This window comes from Arachis ipaensis, chromosome B2 (assembly GCF_059453495.1).
Source record: "Arachis ipaensis isolate K30076 ecotype BB chromosome B2, ASM5945349v1, whole genome shotgun sequence".
NCBI lineage: Eukaryota > Viridiplantae > Streptophyta > Magnoliopsida > Fabales > Fabaceae > Arachis > Arachis ipaensis.
Window position 1 is genome coordinate 117,425,055 of NC_142437.1, and position 19,345 is coordinate 117,444,399.

The 19,345-nt window shown below is 36.0% G+C and overlaps 2 protein-coding genes, 2 non-coding genes and 2 pseudogenes across 5 annotated transcripts; 1 reads left to right on the forward strand and 5 right to left on the reverse strand.

Moving 5' to 3' along the window:
• Positions 1-2,006: 2,006 nt before the first annotated feature.
• Positions 2,007-3,625, reverse strand: LOC107627839 (pentatricopeptide repeat-containing protein At4g32430, mitochondrial pseudogene; annotated as a pseudogene).
• TRNAV-AAC (transfer RNA valine (anticodon AAC)) lies at positions 3,418-3,491 on the reverse strand. The gene has a single exon. It is a non-coding gene; the product is annotated as a tRNA-Val (tRNA).
• Positions 3,626-6,444: 2,819 nt separating the features above from the next.
• On the forward strand, positions 6,445-8,851 carry LOC107627840 (growth-regulating factor 9-like). The gene is made up of 3 exons (XM_021116338.2): positions 6,445-6,826; positions 7,399-7,875; positions 8,211-8,851. The coding sequence occupies exons 1-3, from the start codon at positions 6,445-6,447 to the stop codon at positions 8,639-8,641; spliced, it is 1,290 nt and encodes a 429-aa protein (XP_020971997.2). The 3' UTR covers positions 8,642-8,851.
• A 3,722-nt stretch (positions 8,852-12,573) lies between these two features.
• LOC107625991 (pentatricopeptide repeat-containing protein At4g32430, mitochondrial pseudogene) lies at positions 12,574-15,289 on the reverse strand (annotated as a pseudogene). The gene has a single exon (XR_015904927.1). The product of XR_015904927.1 is annotated as a pentatricopeptide repeat-containing protein At4g32430, mitochondrial pseudogene (transcript).
• A 68-nt stretch (positions 15,290-15,357) lies between these two features.
• On the reverse strand, positions 15,358-15,431 carry TRNAV-AAC (transfer RNA valine (anticodon AAC)). The gene has a single exon. It is a non-coding gene; the product is annotated as a tRNA-Val (tRNA).
• Positions 15,432-16,881: 1,450 nt separating this feature from the next.
• LOC107625992 (Cox19-like CHCH family protein) lies at positions 16,882-19,016 on the reverse strand. The gene is made up of 3 exons (XM_016328748.3): positions 18,848-19,016; positions 18,536-18,732; positions 16,882-17,235 (listed from the first exon to the last, which is right to left on the reverse strand). The coding sequence occupies exons 2-3, from the start codon at positions 18,721-18,723 to the stop codon at positions 17,103-17,105; spliced, it is 321 nt and encodes a 106-aa protein (XP_016184234.1). The 5' UTR covers positions 18,724-18,732; positions 18,848-19,016; the 3' UTR covers positions 16,882-17,102.
• Between the last annotated feature and the right edge of the window lie 329 nt (positions 19,017-19,345).

Consider the following 19,345-nt stretch of genomic DNA (forward strand, 5'->3'; position numbering starts at 1 on the left):
ATGTCATGTCCCAGTACCCCTCAGGGCATGAAGTTCATCTAACCGCAGCGAAGTTAAGCGATCTTTTCGAGACAAAGTGGAAGAATTTGGAGGGAAGATGGGTAGCTGAGAAGGAAAACAAGTTAGAGAAAGAAGAGCCAAAGCCAAATTCAAAGCCTTTGAAATCGAATGCAGGGGAGAAAAGGAAACAAATTTCTGGTTCAGATTTTTCAATTGCTATTGCCAAAGCTAAATTGATATTGGAGAAGAAGAGAACCAATGAAGCTGCACAACAGAACAGAGTTTTCTTGCAAAGGAAGAAACAGAGGGAGATGCTGCAGAAGATGGAGAGAACAATTTCCTTTGATGATGCTTTCAAGTCCTTTCAGGATTTGGAAAACTTGTGTGGCCATTCACTGACACATTATTGCACAAAGGAAAATCCATTGTTGAAGAACCTCACAGGTTTGGTTCTTAGGGAAGAAGATTTTGAAGACGACAACTTTCTTAGTGAGGATTTGGAAGAAGGAGAAATTTTCTGATATTGGTCAATTTTAATTTTTGAGTAGTATTTGATTGTAGTTAATTTGGAATTGACTTGAAACAATTGTAAGTATTATTATGATAGCATCAATGACATTGTTTATATTCATCAATGTTATTCTCATCTGTGCTACCTCCTTTACTGCGTGAACTATCAATTGGAGGCCATTAAGCACATGCAACAGAGTTGCCTCAAATATTTACACATCTCACATTGTTCCTCCCACATATGGTTTCCACTTTCCAGTGAGTGCTATTCCCCCCATCTTCAAATCAGCTACAGCGAGAAACTGGTGAGCTTTGAAGCATTCATGAATACAGCGTGTGTGTGAAGAGCCTCCCAAAGGAAGGTTGGAGTCTCTCACAGTTGATGTTGGAATGCAAGGGACTTGCCCACCTCACCTCCCTCCAAACTTTAACTATTCTGTTTTATAATAATATATATTTGAACGTATTTAGTAAGAAAATGTGACAAATTTAAACTTACTTGAAAGAGTTTTCGATAATTGGTATGAGAGATTAAGAAATAAAAAGTAATAGAGTCTTATGTAGCATGCATAAGTAGGACAAATAATATAGTAGTAAGAGTATTAACATGTATAAGTTGTAAAATTTTAATATTTGTAAATGAAAATTTTCATAATTATTATTATTATTATGACACCTTTAATGTATATATTTATTGTATTTAATTAGTATTTTTATGTTTTAATTGAATAATAATAGATAAAAAAAATTTCTTTTATTTTTTTAAAATCTTTCACTAGAAGATGATTGGTTGATTTCCAAATTTTGCCAAGTAAACAAAATTACTAACATGACATCGTTAGAAAAAAAAATATGGCTTAAACACAATATAGAAAAACTTAGGTATTAAACTTTTATATATAAGAATAGATAGATAGATAGATGCTATATCAAAGTCTGTTTTGTATAGTTGTTGCAAGGTTTTTGTTGATTCTTGATGTTCAAAAAATAAGACTATGCATCTATAAGAAACCAAAACACATGCATCTAGCAAAGATATCAAACTATAAGCTATGCTCTAACTTAAAACATTCTTATCACTGAAGATGATTGTTTTGTGCTGCTTGGAAATTTCTTTGCTGAAAAAATTAGAAGACTAGCAAAAGACACGGATTCATACAAATACATGATTAATGAATATTTGAGACACTACACATTTCATTCCAAAGAGCATTTTCAGAAACAAGCATTGCACTCCATGAATATGATTCTATGCACTTGCATATCTCGGAAACATGTTTAGTGATGTGCACTGACTACACTATCAAAGTGATTCTATGAATCAGAAGTCAAGTACTCATAGTCACTAGTCAGTATGTATAGAATTTCCTGTCTAATCCTTATTTATGTTAAGGTAAAAGAGAAAAATACAAGATTCGATTTCTTTAGAGTGAACATGATTAGGTTAAATATCAACTGCAAAATACATCACAAATTCCAGTTTATTTTGGAATTTGCTATTCCTGATGCCAGTCTCCTTCCCTTGCTTTGCTCCCTTTCAAAACTTTCATTTGCAATCCAATAAACTCTGCCATGTTACAAATATCCTCAGAGCTATTCTGAGCATACCCTGAAATTAATGAATTCCATGCTATTATCTCTCTATGGTTAATCTCCTCAAAAATTTTCTTCGATTCTTGAACAGATTCAAACTTGGAATACATGGTAATAAGGCTATTGGAGACATTTGGTTCCGACAAGAAGCTGCTTTTGATGCATAATCCATGAATCATTTCACCTTCCACCACCAGATTATTGAGTGTAATAGAATGCAATAGTCCTATAAATGTAATATCATTTGGATATACACCATCTTTTCTCATCTCATTGAAAAGAGACACTGCATCTTCTTCTTCAATTGAAATCATTGTCGTCCAAGAGACTACATTGCGATTATTCATCAGCTGAAAAACTAGTTTTGCATCTCTGCCGACCTCACACTTCAAATAAGTCGAGATCAACACATTGCAAACCGAAACATGTGTTCCATACCCCACTTTAAGTGTCAAACCATGTATCTGCCTCCCTAGCTCTAAGTTTTTCATATAACCACAAGCTGAAACTGCACCTGTAAACGAGACATGGTCAAGGGACATCCCTTGCCTAACCATGCTAACAAACAGTGAAACTGCTTCCAGCCCATAACATTCCCCCTCTTGAGCATAACCCGAAAGCATTGCACTCCATGAAACCAAATCCTTCCGGGGCATCTCATCAAACACCCTCCTAGCCTCAGCTAAACTCCCTGACCTTGAATACATGGTTATCAGAGCATTCCCTACGAAAACTTCACAATTAAATCCAAATTTTGCAACAAGAGAATGCAATTGGCTCCCAAAACAAAACCCATGATCACCCCAACAAAAGGCAAGAGCAGTGGTGTATGTCACAGGATCAAACACGATCCCATTTGAATGCATAGAACAAGCAAAAGTCAAAGCATCCATGTTCTCCTCGAAACCTGAAAGCACAGTGTTCCAAGAAACAATGTCAGGGCAACTCAAATTCTCAAACACAACCCACTGGACACTGCAAAACCATGGAGTTGGCACCCAAGTTTCAGCTCTCCTTGACAAGCCTTGAGAGCCAAGGCAACACCGACCTCATCAACACAGCTGGAACTGGGTCTTGAATACAAACAGGGCACGAAAGGGAAGGTTGTTGTGCAAAAGGGTAAGCATGGAACGCTTAATCGATGCAACTTTTGGGTGAGGAATATGATCGAACACCTGGTGTTCATGTTTGAGTGAGTGTAAAAACTTCGACCCAAGTTCATTATATGTCTTCCAAGCTGAAAGTTGAGCCAAATCAACTGACAATCTATAATGATTAATGAGTAATGACTAAGAAATGAGATGTAAGACAAAATGGCGTCGCCCGGACTCGAACCGGAGACCTTCAGTGTGTTAGACTGACGTGATAACCAACTACACTACGACACCTGTGCTATAAACGTTTCTAATTTTTGTTTAATTATTAATACAGAGTTGATCAATTGCGATGGACTAGATTTGATTATTTGGTTTAGATCGAACTATTTCATTACAACATAAATCTCATTATATTTTTCAATCATGTTTTATGCAGTGAAAATCAACTAACTATATAAAAGATATGTTAAAATATAAAATATATATTAAAAATATGTAAAATAATACATGTATATACACATAATTATATGATAATTATTTTTTGTATATATCTTTTTATGATGATCAAATTTTTAGATCTTAATTAAAGAGAAAGCAATTAAAGTATATAAAAAATGAACATTCAGATTACCATTGAACAATAATATTAAATTTATTTACGCAAATTGTAGAGTACACAAGTAATTGGTGTTATGTTACGATGTACTAAAGATTAGTGGGCTGGACTCGTTAGGTTGGCCCAATCGTCTGAGGATGGAAGCCTCCGAGTAGGTTTGTGCTCTTGGGCCTCCGTCCGACTTGTGCGCGTGAGAAAATAGGGGTGGTACCTGCAAAGACACTCTAATGCCTAAGTCAGCAAGGGGCTAAGCAGGTTTATAATGTATTGGGACTTAGTGATACCTGAGGGGTGTCAGTGTATTTATAGTGGTGAACCAATAACCACCGTTGAAGTAGTTCCACCTTTTAAGGGGGATAACCGTCCCTTTGTCTAAGGGAAGTTGAGATATGGCTCCTGGAAGTGGGTTGAGAGATTCTAGGGGCAATTACCTATTTGAATGAGTGTTATCTGCCAGCTAACCCTCTTTACCGACTTCCTTGCGTTGAAGCCGACCCCTTACGAGGAGGTCGGTTGCGGGGGAAGATCAACCTCATAGATTGGGCCTTTTTATATTATTTGGATCTGTGCCTGGTCATTGGGTCAGGGTATCAACAGTGCCCCTACTCGAGTCCAAAATCTTTGTGAGTTGGGCTCGAGTATGCAGCTTGGGACTCTAGCCGACGTGTTGAGGAACCGACGTGATTTTCAGGAACCGACGTGATTTAAGTTTTTCAACCGTCGCGTCTAATCAAACGTCGCGTCTCTTCGGGGGTTTGAGCATTTACACACGGGGAGCAGTTACATTGGTAACGGTGCACCTCTTAAATGGTTACGTCGTTTTACCTTTATGTCCCTAACATGTTTATAAATACTTTTTCCTCTCTTCCCTTGTTTTGTTTCTGAAGACTTTATCACTCACACACTCTGTTCTGGAGAAAGCTTCGTTTTTCTTTGGTCAACTGTTGTTGTACCCGTTACTTCGAAAGTAAAGGTCAGTTCTTTTCTCTTCTCCTCTTTTACAAATGCTTTTATTTGCATGTTTTTGTTTAGAGGAGTGTTGACTGTAGTTCTAGCGATTCTGCTGGTTTGAAAAACTTGCCTCAGACCCTCAGAGACCCTATTTTGATTCTTTTTCTTTTTTTTTGTAGGATTCGTCACCCTTTTTTAAAAAAGATGTCTACCCTAGAGTCTCTTTCATCATGGGTTGATGGCACTGTTCTAGGGGAGAGCCCTCTGGTAGATACCGATTATCTTACTGATTTCTGTACTCATCACAGAGTCTGCATTCTTGATGAGGACAAGCCGAAGTACGAACTGGTTGCCCCGGATCCGGAAGACCGGGTTTGTTTTGGGAGAGCATCTGACGCAGACCCTTATTTTTTCTTTATGTATGAAAGCCTGTTCACCTGTTTGGGTGTTTTTCTTCCTTTTTCCGACTTCGAGATAGCCGTTTTATCTCATTGTCGTGTTTCCCCTACCCAACTTCACCCCAACTCTTGAGGTTTTCTGAAAATTTATCAATTCATCAGCCATGCACTAGATTTTTCGACCTCTTTGAAGATTTTCTTTTTCCTCTTTCACATGACCAAGCCCTTCAGTGGGCAAAATAACAAGCAGCAGTGGGTGTATTTCCGGGCTATACAAGGCCGGAGAGTTTTTACTCTCTTCGATGAATCCTTTCATGATTTAAAAACTTCTTTTTTAAAGTTCGAGCTGTAGAGGGTCACCACCCCTTTTTTCTGGATCAAAATTTATCTCCTCGCTTTCCCCTGTACTGGTTGGAGGCTTCTCCAGTGGAAAAATATAGTTTGGATGCCCTGGATGAGGTGGAGGTGGCCATTGTGGGATTTTTCCGAGAAGTGTGGGGGAGAGCCCCATATCTTGATACGAAAAAGTTCCTCCAGGGGTCTCCGACCTTTGTGCAGGCCCAGATAGGTAGCTTTACATTTTTTGTTCGTTTTATTGCTGTTTTCCAACCTGATTAACATCCGAGTTGTTTGTTCCGACTTGTATGTTGATTCTTCTATTTCCTAATGGTTTTTTGCAGAAATGACGAAGAATAATTCTAGAGAGTCCTATCAGAGAGTTCAGGAGGCCAAATCGAGGTCTCGCGCGAGGGTTGTTGCTGCCAGGGCTGCTGGCCCTCCTCCTCCTCCTCCTCCTCCCCCTCCTTCTTCTCCTCACAACTTGGGGACCCCCTCCCAACCTATTGTTATATCCTCTTCAGCCTCTTCTCTTCCATCCCCTCCACCCCAATCTTCCCCTGAGCCAGAGAAGAAGAAGTGCAAGACTTTAGAGTCTGGCTCTTCTTTTGAGGGTGAGGCCAAGTCTAATGCGCCTCAGTTTGTTCGGAATCATATCTATCCTCATACTCGTATAAGTATGGATGATGCTTCCATCCAAAACCACCTTAATGTTCTGGTTCAGGGGAGTGTCAGGGCGGCGGGGGTGTGTACAAAGCTTCTGGATATTTTTGAGAAGACTCCCCTCAGCTCTTTGGGTTCATCCCTGAAGGTTGAGGAGCTAGAGGGTAGAATTTTCTTATATCAAGAAGAGGAAAAGCGGTTGAAGGTGGAGGTCGCCAAGTTGAAGGAGGAGAGGGATCGTCTCCGGGAGAGGGATAAGAAGTTGCTGGGCTAGTGCGCCATGGCGGAGGGCCTGAAGGAGAAGGCAGAGCAGAGTTATATAAGTTTGTTTGGGGATCACGTGGACCTGAAGAAGGAGTTAGCGAGATGTCGGGAGGCCTATTTGGATCTGGAGGACTCCATTGCTGAGGGAGCCGAGGAGGCATGGAGGAACTTCAAGGAACAGGTCGGGGTTATTACTCCAGACTTGGATATTTCTCCTCTGGATCCTGATAAGATCGTGGTTGATGGGGCCATTGTTTCTCCTCCCCGACCTGTTTCCGAATCCGAGCTGAAGACTCGGAGGCAGATGATAGTGGAATCCCCTCCCCGATCAGAAGATGCCCCGAGTTCTTCAAAGGCTCCTGAGAAGAGTCCCGATCAACTTGCTCCATCTTCCATTGGTTCTGAACATCAAGTTTATAAGTTGAGTTTCACTATTCAAGTTTACTTTTCATGAATTTAGGTGAACTCTTGAGTTTGATTAGTTTGCTTATAGGTATATGTCTATGTTATTTTGAACTTTTAGTTTCTTTCCCCTTTCCCCTTTTATTCATTACCTTAATTTGGATGGTGGTTTATTAGAGTACCTCATGTTAGATTGTCTTGGAATGAATTCATTGTTTCATTTGGACTTAATTAATGATAAAGTTTTGTTTTGTGCTTTTTATTTCAAGAATTTAGAAATAGTTTCAGGTTATGTTTGGTTTATAATTTGAAAATTATGGTTTATTCCAACCAAAATCACTACTTTCTATTCTAAGCCAAATCATGTTTTAAGACTAAAAAACATGTTAAAATGTAATATATCAACATGGTTTTGCCAAATTTGTTGAAATGAATTAAAATTCAGTTTGCACCTTCAAGTCACTATTTTAGGTGTGAAGACATTCTAAATTTGCTAATTTTTATGCCAAGAATGTGAGATTTTATGAAGACATTCTAAATTTGCTAATTTTGTTCATTTCTGTGTCAGGAGAATACAATCACTACCAATGTTTTGACTATGGAAGTATGATGGATCCTGAACCGAATAGGTGTAGAAGAACCGATGGAAAGAAACGGAGGTGCAGCAAGAACACAGTACCTTATCATAAGTATTGTGAACGACACGTGCACAGAGGCCGGAACCGTTCAAGAAAGCCTGTGGAAACATCCAAAGTTGTTAACTCAAATTCGATAACAAAGCCTTGTAGCAAGCTACATACTGCCATAGCCTCAAACACAAAATCTGCTGTTTCAATTCCAACACCTAAGGTAACAAACTTTGGCAACAGGACATCGGTTGCTTCGAATAACAGAAGTAGCCGAGATTTATGCAAGAAGGATAACCAGATCAAGAACTGTGTCGGCTACAGTATCAGTGTTATGAGTAGTGGTAAAGGAAGTGTTACCAATGATAGTAATTGCATCTCTACCGGCATAGGCTTCTCCCCAAGGAGTGTTCTCCAAGGTACTATTCGTGACTTCGCAACAACTTCTGTTACATATTTTCACTTAATATATTGTGTTGTTAGCTGCCATTAAACAACAAAGTGCACTTTGCTGGGACTTACCTAATCCAACAGCAGAGTAGTTGCGAACGCCGAACGCCGAGCATATGTCACATATTTTTGCTTTGTTATTTGAGAATATTTTAGGATTAATTTCAATAGCACTCATTCTGATTTAGGACAACATCCAAATTATACATGTAAGAAATTTAGAACAAGACTAATCATGAGGTTGAGGTTTGTTCATTAGAAAAGCTGATTTAACTTTGTTGTTTCTCTTTTACTGTGATTAAAGTTTCTGGTTGCAATAGTTCACACCACAACTACACAAACGGCACAGAGCTTGAACCAGGCAGGTGCCGGAGAACAGACGGCAAGAAGTGGCGGTGCAAGAGTGCTGTTCTCCCTGGTCAGAAGTATTGCACCACTCACGTGCACAGAGGAGCTAAAAGGCGTTGTTCCACAGATCATGAGCCAGTCACTACTCCTACTCCTACTCCTCGCTATGCCAATACCAATTCTCGGCCGATTTACTCGGCCGCGAACAGGACAACGATAACCGAAGCTCGGAAAACAGTTTGCACAGTTCCCAACACAAAACTTTCTATGTCAATCCCAGCAAGTGCACCATTGAGACACAACAATGGGAAGAGTCCTAATAGGAGCAGTGACACAGACACCACCATCACTGACACCATCAATGAGTGTAGCTATGCTTCTTTCTAAGAAGCAGTATTTTCAATTTCATGTATCTAAAACCTGTTTAATGCTTTTTGTATGAACAAGTTGGACTACTTATTACTGTTTAGGCATTTGAATATCAGTTTTGTGTATAGTGTGAACAATGAGATCTTGATGTAGGGGATATCTGATGAATCAAATGTCTTACTTAAGCTTAAGCTTGTTCATTTGAATGTGAATTAAACATTTTCATAATCATCTTTTCTTGTTTGGAATGTTTCTACCTTTAGTAGATAAAAAAATAAAGAGAAGAAAACTTTGAAATAAAATTTTGTGATATGAACAATAATTTGTTTTAAATTACTTTTCTACTTTAGTCTATGACAATAATAAAGAGGTCTCGTGGCCCACAAATTCAGCCCAACAGAATACATCAATTCAATTATAATTTTAGTCTTTATTATCTTATCTTTTTTTATCTTATCTTTAGTTGTTTTTATTTTATCTTTATTTACTTTTATCTTTCTTAAGCCAATGTTCTATATATATTTAGTTTTACCTTCATAATTTACAATTCAAATCAATTCAATTCAATTAATCAACAATCAATAAAAATTTTATTTTTTTTTCTATTCTTTCACAATTTTATCAATTTGTCAACTTTGAACTGCTATAGTTGTAATGCATCTCTTCAACATGACTGATTTTTCTGAAATCCTTGTTCCACTAAAAAGCATTCACTTTTTTTTTTTTTACCAAAGATAGGAGACTCGAACCCGCAACCTCTTAATTGAGTATGGGGAGACTATGCCATTTGAGCTATAATTCATTGGCAAAAAGCATTCACTTAGCTACTGTAACAAAAATTCTTTCTAATAAAATTAAACAAGATTAGTCGATGAATTGGATACAAATAATTAAGGATTACTAGAATTCCTAACTCGCATTTTCTTATTTGATCTTTATCATTGTAAACTTAGGAGTATATATGTGAAGTCATAAATTTGTCTAAGAAGCTTTGAATTATTATGACTACAATTCATATCATAAGTAAAAATTTAAATTAGAAGGATTGTTATATATATATATATATATAAAGTTATATCAATAACATAGTAGTTTGGATTAACTTTTTTTAAAAATATTTTTATCAAAAAAGTAATTTTGTCTTTAGATAAAAAATTTAAGAAGTAATTTTAATTTTAATTTTTTTAATACACATTTCATTAAACTATTTTTAAAATTTAGTTTTCTCATAAAACAACATATTGCTTACTTAAAATAACAAGAGCATTGCTTTTTTAGTTAAAAATATTTTTAAAAAAAATCCTAATAAAACCTATAATTTTATATAAAAATAGTTTTTTAATTCTTTCTTCAAAAAAGTCAATCCAAATGATGATGAGAACAAATACTCTTCTCATTTTAAATTAACTATTTAAAAATAAAAATATATACATATTAAGAAAATAATAAATACGAACGCCTTTAAAACTATATTGTTAGAAAAGTTGCTTTTCAATTAGTACCCATTTATAATTTATAATTTATGATTTATAATAAAAATTATTTTGTCATTAAATTTAGGACATTATTTAAAAACAATTCATGTAAATTTAATTTTTAACAAGATGCAATTAATTTCTTCGAAAGATAAGATATTAAATCACAAGAAGATTATCTTAAATAAAATAAAAATCATAAAAAAAAACCGTCAAACTGCAAAATCTTCCATTTTAATTAAGGAACCAAGATTTCTTAATTACCTTGTGTTCCAAGCAACTTTACAAAACATAAACCTTTCACTCGATAGGGGTTTTCTATTTTCATCTAATCAAGAATTTTCTGTTAGTGTTGCATTCTACTGAGTACGATGTTGTGTGTTCCAAAGTCTTCAACTTTTGTTCCTCCCAAGAAATCTTCAGATGTTGCCAACAAAAGGGTATCCAAAAAAAGAGTTTTTTCCTCTTCAGAATTATCCAGCCACGTTGATGGATTCAGCAACAACAACAACGGTAACAGAGTTGTTCTTGATTCTTGTGCCAACAAGAGAGCTAAGGTGGAAAAGAGTGAAGAAAATCCTAGGATGAAGAAGGGTACTGCTACTGATGCAGTGAAGGAACGTGAAGAGAAGAAGAAACCAAGTTCTTCGGGTATGGATGGATTCAAGAATATGCAGTGTTCAGTAATGCTGAAAAGGCTATTGGTTCATCCAGATGGAGTGTATTTCAAGAAAGGAAAGGCTTTGATGGATTTGGAGAGGGTTCAGCGAAAGTTATGGAACAATTTGTACAACAAAACTGATCAATTTGCTACTGATATCAGAATGGTGTTTCGCAATGTCATGTCCCAGTACCCCTCAGGGCATGAAGTTCATCTAACCGCAGCGAAGTTAAGCGATCTTTTCGAGACAAAGTGGAAGAATTTGGAGGGAAGATGGGTAGCTGAGAAGGAAAACAAGTTAGAGAAAGAAGAGCCAAAGCCAAATTCAAAGCCTTTGAAATCGAATGCAGGGGAGAAAAGGAAACAAATTTCTGGTTCAGATTTTTCAATTGCTATTGCCAAAGCTAAATTGATATTGGAGAAGAAGAGAACCAATGAAGCTGCACAACAGAACAGAGTTTTCTTGCAAAGGAAGAAACAGAGGGAGATGCTGCAGAAGATGGAGAGAACAATTTCCTTTGATGATGCTTTCAAGTCCTTTCAGGATTTGGAAAACTTGTGTGGCCATTCACTGACACATTATTGCACAAAGGAAAATCCATTGTTGAAGAACCTCACAGGTTTGGTTCTTAGGGAAGAAGATTTTGAAGACGACAACTTTCTTAGTGAGGATTTGGAAGAAGGAGAAATTTTCTGACATTGTTCAATTTTAATTTTTGATTGTAGTTAATTTGGAATTGACTTGAAACAATTGTAAGTATTATTATGATAGCATCAATGACATTGTTTATATTCATCAATGTTATTCTCATCTGTGCTACCTCCTTTACTGCGTGAACTATCAATTGGAGGCCATTAAGCACATGCAACAGAGTTGCCTCAAATATTTACACATCTCACGTTGTTCCTCCCACATATGGTTTCCACTTTCCAGTGAGTGCTATTCCCCCATCTTCAAATCAGCTACAGCGAGAAACTGGTGAGCTTTGAAGCATTCATGAATACAGCGTGTGTGTGAAGAGCCTCCCAAAGGAAGGTTGGAGTCTCTCACAGTTGATGTTGGAATGCAAGGGACTTGCCCACCTCACCTCCCTCCAAACTTTAACTATTCTGTTTTATAATAATATATATTTGAACGTATTTAGTAAGAAAATGTGACAAATTTAAACTTACTTGAAAGAGTTTTCGCTAATTGGTATGAGAGATTAAGAAATAAAGAGTAATAGAGTCTTATGTAGCATGCATAAGTAGTAGTAAGAGTGTTAACATGTATAAGTTGTAAAATTTATTGTATTTAATTAGTATTTTTATGTTTTAATTGAATAATAATAGATAAAAAAAATTTCTTTTGTTTTTTTTAAAATCTTTCACTAGAAGATGATTGGTTGATTTCCAAATTTTGCCAAGTAAACAAAATTACTAACATGACATCGTTAGAAAAAAAAATATGGCTTAAACACAATATAGAAAAATTTAGGTATCAAACTTTTATATATAAGAATAGGTAGATAGATAGATAGATAGATAGATAGATAGATAGATGCTATATCAAAGTCTGTTTTGTATAGTTGTTGCAATGTTTTTGTTGATTCTTGATGTTCAAAAAATAAGACTATGCATCTATAAGAAACCAAAACACATGCATCTAGCAAAGATATCAAACTATAAGCTATGCTCTAACTTAAAACATTCTTATCACTAAAGATGATTGTTTTGTGCTGCTTGGAAATTTCTTTGCTGAAAAAATTAGAAGACTAGCAAAAGACACGGATTCATACAAATACATGATTAATGAATATTTGAGACACTACACATTTCATTCCAAAGAGCATTTTCAGAAACAAGCATTGCACTCCATGAATGATTCTATGCACTTGCATATCTCAGAAACATGTTTAGTGATGTGCACTGACTACACCATCAAAGTGATTCTATGAATCAGAAGTCAAGTACTCATAGTCGCTAGTCAGTATGTATAGAATTTCCTGTCTAATCCCCTATTTATGTTAAGGTAAAAGGGAAAATACAAGATTCGATTTCTTTAGAGTGAACATGATTAGGTTAAATATCAATTGCAAAATACATCACAAATTCCAGTTTATTTCGGAATTTGTTATTCCTGATGCCAGTCTCCTTCCCTTGCTTTGCTCCCTTTCAAAACTTTCATTTGCAATCCAATAAACTCTGCCATGTTACAAATATCCTCAGACTCCGGGTGCGACTTATCCCCGGAAGAGAAACCATGCAAATACAAGGAATTAATACCACCAACGTCCACCCAACTAAACCCAACTTCCTTCTTCACTCCCCTCTCTCTCATAAGTTTCCTCACTTCAGCTACTTTCTCCCATTTCCCTTTCTCAGCGTATAAGTTTGCCATTAATACATATGAACCTGAACTCGCAGGATCCATTTCAACCAACCTATCAATAACCCTCTCAGCCATCTCTATATTCCCATGTATTCTACAAGAACCAAGCAAGCTTTGCAACACTGACAATCTAGGTCCTCCTGGAATCTGGTGCATCAACTCTTCTGCCTCATTTAGCAGTCCTGCGCGGCCTAACATGTCCACCATGATAGAATAATGTTCTGGAGTTGGTTCAATTGAATGTTCTTTCACCATGGAGTCAAAGACTCTATGGCCTACATCAACCATGCCTTTTCTACAACATGCAGCTAAAATGGAAAGGAAAGTGATGGAGTCAGGAGTGGTTCCTTCACTCTCCATCTCCTTAAACAAACTCATCACTGACTCATAGTCCCCATGTCGAGCATAGGCTGATACTATTGCAGTCCAAGCAAACTCACTTTTTCTAGGTGTCTCGTCAAATACTCTTTGAGACTCGGCTATGCTCCCACGCTTGCCATACATGTCAAGCAGAGAACCTGAAACAATCGGATCAGTGTCTAACCCACGTTTGATCAATTCCGAATGGCATCGTTGCCCATGTTTCAAAGATATATCCTCAGCAGCAGCAATAGCATTTAAGACACTGCCAAAAGTGTATTGGTTTGGTTTTACCTCATTCACTGCAGCCAAAAATGTAAGGAAAGCATCTTTGAATAAGCTATTCTGAGCATACCCTGAAATTAATGAATTCCATGCTATTATCTCTCTATGGTTAACCTCCTCAAAAATTTTCTTCGATTCTTGAACAGATTCAAACTTGGCATACATGGTAATAAGGCTATTGGAGACATTTGGTTCCGACAAGAAGCTGCTTTTGATGCATAATCCATGAATCATTTCACCTTCCACCACCAGATTATTGAGTGTAATAGAATGCAATAGTCCTATAAATGTAATATCATTTGGATATACACCATCTTTTCTCATCTCATTGAAAAGAGACACTGCATCTTCTTCTTCAATTGAAATCATTGTCGTCCAAGAGACTACATTGCGATTATTCATCAGCTGAAAAACTAGTTTTGCATCTCTGCCGACCTCACACTTCAAATAAGTCGAGATCAACACATTGCAAACCGAAACATGTGTTCCATACCCCACTTTAAGTGTCAAACCATGTATCTGCCTCCCTAGCTCTAAGTTTTTCATATAACCACAAGCTGAAACTGCACCTGTAAACGAGACATGGTCAAGGGACATCCCTTGCCTAACCATGCTAACAAACAGTGAAACTGCTTCCAGCCCATAACATTCCCCCTCTTGAGCATAACCCGAAAGCATTGCACTCCATGAAACCAAATCCTTCCGGGGCATCTCATCAAACACCCTCCTAGCCTCAGCTAAACTCCCTGACCTTGAATACATGGTTATCAGAGCATTCCCTACGAAAACTTCACAATTAAATCCAAATTTTGCAACAAGAGAATGCAATTGGCTCCCAAAACAAAACCCATGATCACCCCAACAAAAGGCAAGAGCAGTGGTGTATGTCACAGGATCAAACACGATCCCATTTGAATGCATAGAACAAGCAAAACTCAAAGCATCTATGTTCTCCTCAAACCCTGAAAGCACAGTGTTCCAAGAAACAATGTCAGGGCAACTCAAATTCTCAAACACACGCAAGGCCTTCCGAAAATTCCCTGACTTGCAGTACATCTTCATCAGCGAATTTGACACGGTGACCAATGAAATGAACCCGCTGGACACTGCAAAACCATGGAGTTGGCACCCAAGTTTCAGCTCTCCTTGACAAGCCTTGAGAGCCAAGGCAACACCGACCTCATCAACACAGTCGAGCGAACACAGCTGGAACTGGGTCTTGAATACAAACAGGGCACGAAAGGGAAGGTTGTTGTGCAAAAGGGTAAGCATGGAACGCTTAATCGATGCAACTTTTGGGTGAGGAATATGATCGAACACCTGGTGTTCATGTTTGAGTGAGCGTAAAAACTTCGACCCATGTTTGAATAATGATTGTAATGGCAACCGTTGCAGGATCTTGAAGGAAACCTGGGAGTGTAACATGAGAGTACTAATTGGTATGCATAAACTAAAACCAAGTTCATTATATGTCTTCCAAGCTGAAACTCGAGGCAAAACAACTGACAATCTATAATGACTAAGAACTGAGATTAAAAGTAACAAAGAGTTATTGTGGAAAGAAGAAAATAGTAAAACAAAATGGCGTCGCCCGGACTTGAACCGGAGACCTTCAGTGTGTTAGACTGACGTGATAACCAACTACACCACGACACCTTTGTTGTAAATGTCTCTAATTTGTATTAAATTATTAATACAGGATTAATCAATTGCAATTGACTAGATTTGATTATTTTATTTAGATCGAACTATTTCATTACAACATAAATCTCATATTATATTTTTCAGTCATGCTTTATGCAGTGAAAATCAACTACTATATAAAATATACGTTGAAATACAAAATATACATTAAAAATATATAAAATAATACATGTATATACACATAAATATATGATGATTATTTTTTGTATATATCTTTTTATGATGATCAAATTTTTAGATCTTAATTAAAGAGAAAGCAATTAAAGTATATAAAAAATGAACATTCAGATTGCCATTGAACAATGGTGAATTATATGGTAAAGATGTAAGTTTACAGATTTTTCTTTTAATAGAATGAAAGAGAGATTAATAAAAATAGGATCCACATTTTGAATAATAATAAAATAATAAAAAATAACTATAAAAAGAATTATATTCTCTCTCTATATCACTCCAATCTGTACAGTAGAGTGCCCCTTGAACAATTATATTAAATTTAGGGTAAAATATATTTTTTGTCCTTAAAATTTGACAAAAGTTCTAAAAATACTCCTAAGTTTTATTTTGTTTCAATTTTGTCCTAAAAGTTTTCAATTTGCATCAAATATACTCCTAACGGCTAATTTTTCAAAAAATTTAAGACCAATTCAACAACAATTTCATAAGAACAACGCTCAACACAAGCAAATCAAGCATAATTTTCATGCATTATTGTTAGATTGGTCTTAATTTTTTTTGAAAATTTAGCCGTCGAGTGTATATTTGATGCAAATCGAAAACTTTGGGACAAAATTGAAATAAAATAAAACTTATGAATATTTTTAAAATTTTTACCAAACTTTAAGGACAAAAAATATACTTTAACCTTAAATTTATTTACGCAAATTGTAGAGTACACAAGTACTTCTTTTGTGATTTTAATTGGTATTAATCTAAATTGTTTACTATCATGTAGGGATCAACAACTAAAATAATGTCCCACTAAGTCTAACTTCGGATTTCTATTAAGAAAAAGATAATAGTAATAACTCATTATTACTCTAGTCAGAAGCATTTCCAATCCAACATTATTACTCATTCATGCTTGATTCGGTGTTTGTGTATGGAAAGAGGCGGATTTTAATTCTGTCGCTTCATGGAGAATAACCTGTTTAACTCGGGAGTTCAATGTATGTCTCCGGTTTCCACCCGAGTCTGCTTGCTAATTAATGCTTATGAGAAATCATTTGAAAATACGGTTAAAAAGATGATAATATTCAACATGTTTAATACCAAACAGTCCAAACTTATAAAACAATAATTTTGTATAAGCTGCTTCTCAATTCATAATGAAATAACGAGATTGTATCCATAAAACACTAGAAAACGCTGCATTCACACGTAACATGGAGTTATAAGCATATGTTCCCACATCAAAAAATTCTCATTAGTTATTGTGATTGAAGATGATTGTTTTGTTCTGCTTGGAAATGTTTCTCTAGGAAAACATAGATGACCAACTTAGCCAAAGGTAAAAGATTCATACAAACACATGATCAATGAACATTTGTGACACAGGCCCATTTTGCTCACTCCAAATTGCCTGTGGAGTTATTTTTTCCAACAATGACAAAGTGCATAGTTTCATTCCAATGTACATTTTTTTTCGAAAGCTTGCTGCTCTTTGCGACACATGTCAAATTCGTTTGTGCGGTAGTACATGCAGCCAACATAGTCATCCATCTCCTTTGTGCACTTTTGGTGTAGATCCCTGAGACTGCAGAAAATTCATTGAATTAGTGCCACTTAGAAATCATTACAAAAAATATGCATTGCTGGTGAAGAGAGGGATTGGATTATGCAACCGTAATTAGATCATAAAGGTCTCCTCTTTTCACCGAAAGCACTCCTTTCAAAGGCCAAGGAATCATCCAATGAAAACTTCAGTAAGGTATTTACTATTATTTATCACAGTTCACATGTAAAATAAATTCAAAAGAAACAGGAGTATCGTAAGCTGTGACATCTGGAAATAAACATAGAGTAATTCCAAGTGCCAGCAGGAGGTAGAGACTCATAATAGGAGTAAAACATATGGTACTTCCAAACATGGCTCACAATTTCAATTATAACATGTGACTAAAAGGACTAATTGTGAATAAATTTGCATGAAATACATATTTGGAGGTGAAACAAGGGTAAAAACTAGCAGTAGACAAAGATGATGATGAACCCTCATGACAAATAGTATGAAAACAAGCACCTCAGTTAGAATTGAAATCTATATCTCTGTTGCCAACATATTGAAACTAAGATTTCAAACATCCTAGGCTCTGGTCCATATCTAAATTACAATTTTATACTCAAAGCGAATAATTAAAATTTTTCATATGAATTCCGAAAATCCAACAATCTGATAGAATCGGTCGATCGGAAACATGCCAAAACCAGTCTATTTAAGATAAGGTCATAAGCACTCCACAAAAAATGTCGACATTTTGAGAAAGTTCAGCAAGATATGTATCACTTTTTGGATTGAATAAGTTAATATAATCCATCCAACAGTCAACAAGAATGTCAGCATCTTTCTTAGCCAATAAGTTATGAGTGTAGAATTTTCAATAAAGATTGCATTCGATGAATGTCTTACAAGTTACTAGCTAATGTCCGACACGACAGATCCATTAAGCTAATCGCCCCATCCATGACTTGTAATCAACCCGTAAGAAGCAGATAAAAAACCATGCCAATACAAATTGGTGTGTATCTTTAATATTATAATTCCACCCTCTCAAACACCAGAAACACATTCTACACAACTAACTGCAGTCTCGAGACAAACATAAACAGCACAATAACTACAGTTTCCAACACCAGAAACTCTCTCATTGCTACTCTAGCCACCTAATGTTTCTCTTTTTTTTTTCAGCTAAATAATACGCATTGAATACATGGTTCCATTTATCATTTCAAAACCATAAGATCATAAACATAAAATCCAACAAAAAGAAAATAGAAAAAAGCATAAATTTTTTCCGCAAAAAAAGAAAAAAAAAAAAAAAAAAAGAAAAACTCACAGGCCAAGGACGCAGCGAGTGACGTCACGCCCTTTATCGAGACACTTTTCAGGGTTCTGATCCTTCTTCTTGCATTTGAGAAACTCCACGTTCTCTGCTTGGCATCTTACCCCAATGTGCTTCGATGCCGCCATCAAAACCGATGATGTCGGGATCGGGTTTCCAGATGCATCTACCGCACTCGCCATATCCGAATTCTGTTTGGTTCCCGAGAAAATGAAAGAAAACTACTAAGAAACGGAAAAATCGGAGGAAAGAATGGAACTTTTAATTGGAAACATGAAATCAAATTGACATTAGAGGAGCCTCTACCTTGAATTTGAGTAATTTGAAGTCGTATTTGTGAATTGAGGAAGGAGAGAACAGAATGAAGATTAGGGCAGTGCTCTTGCTGTAAGTGGGGAGCGGATCCTCTACAATGAAGAAAACTGGATGGTGTCAGTTGTTGAATCTTGTCCGTCCAAATTCTTTTAAAAAAATCAACTGTCAAGATTAAAAGAGATTTATTTTTAATTCTCTCTCCTTTAGCTTTTTTACTTCTGGTCTCTTCATGGAGTGTCTCCATGAAATCCAATGCTATTAATAATTATTCATATTATAATGTTTTTTTTAATTTAATTTGTTATCATTAATCTTTGAATAAACTTTATCATAAACAATTTCATTAGTTTGGAAAAATACTTCACGTAATTTAATTTCAACTTATTTACTCTCTCTGAGTATATTTTTATTACCTAAAATAATATCCTGTAAGTTCAATTGTAAAAAAAAAAAATTGTTTCAGAAGACAGATAAAAAATTTGTTTTAGA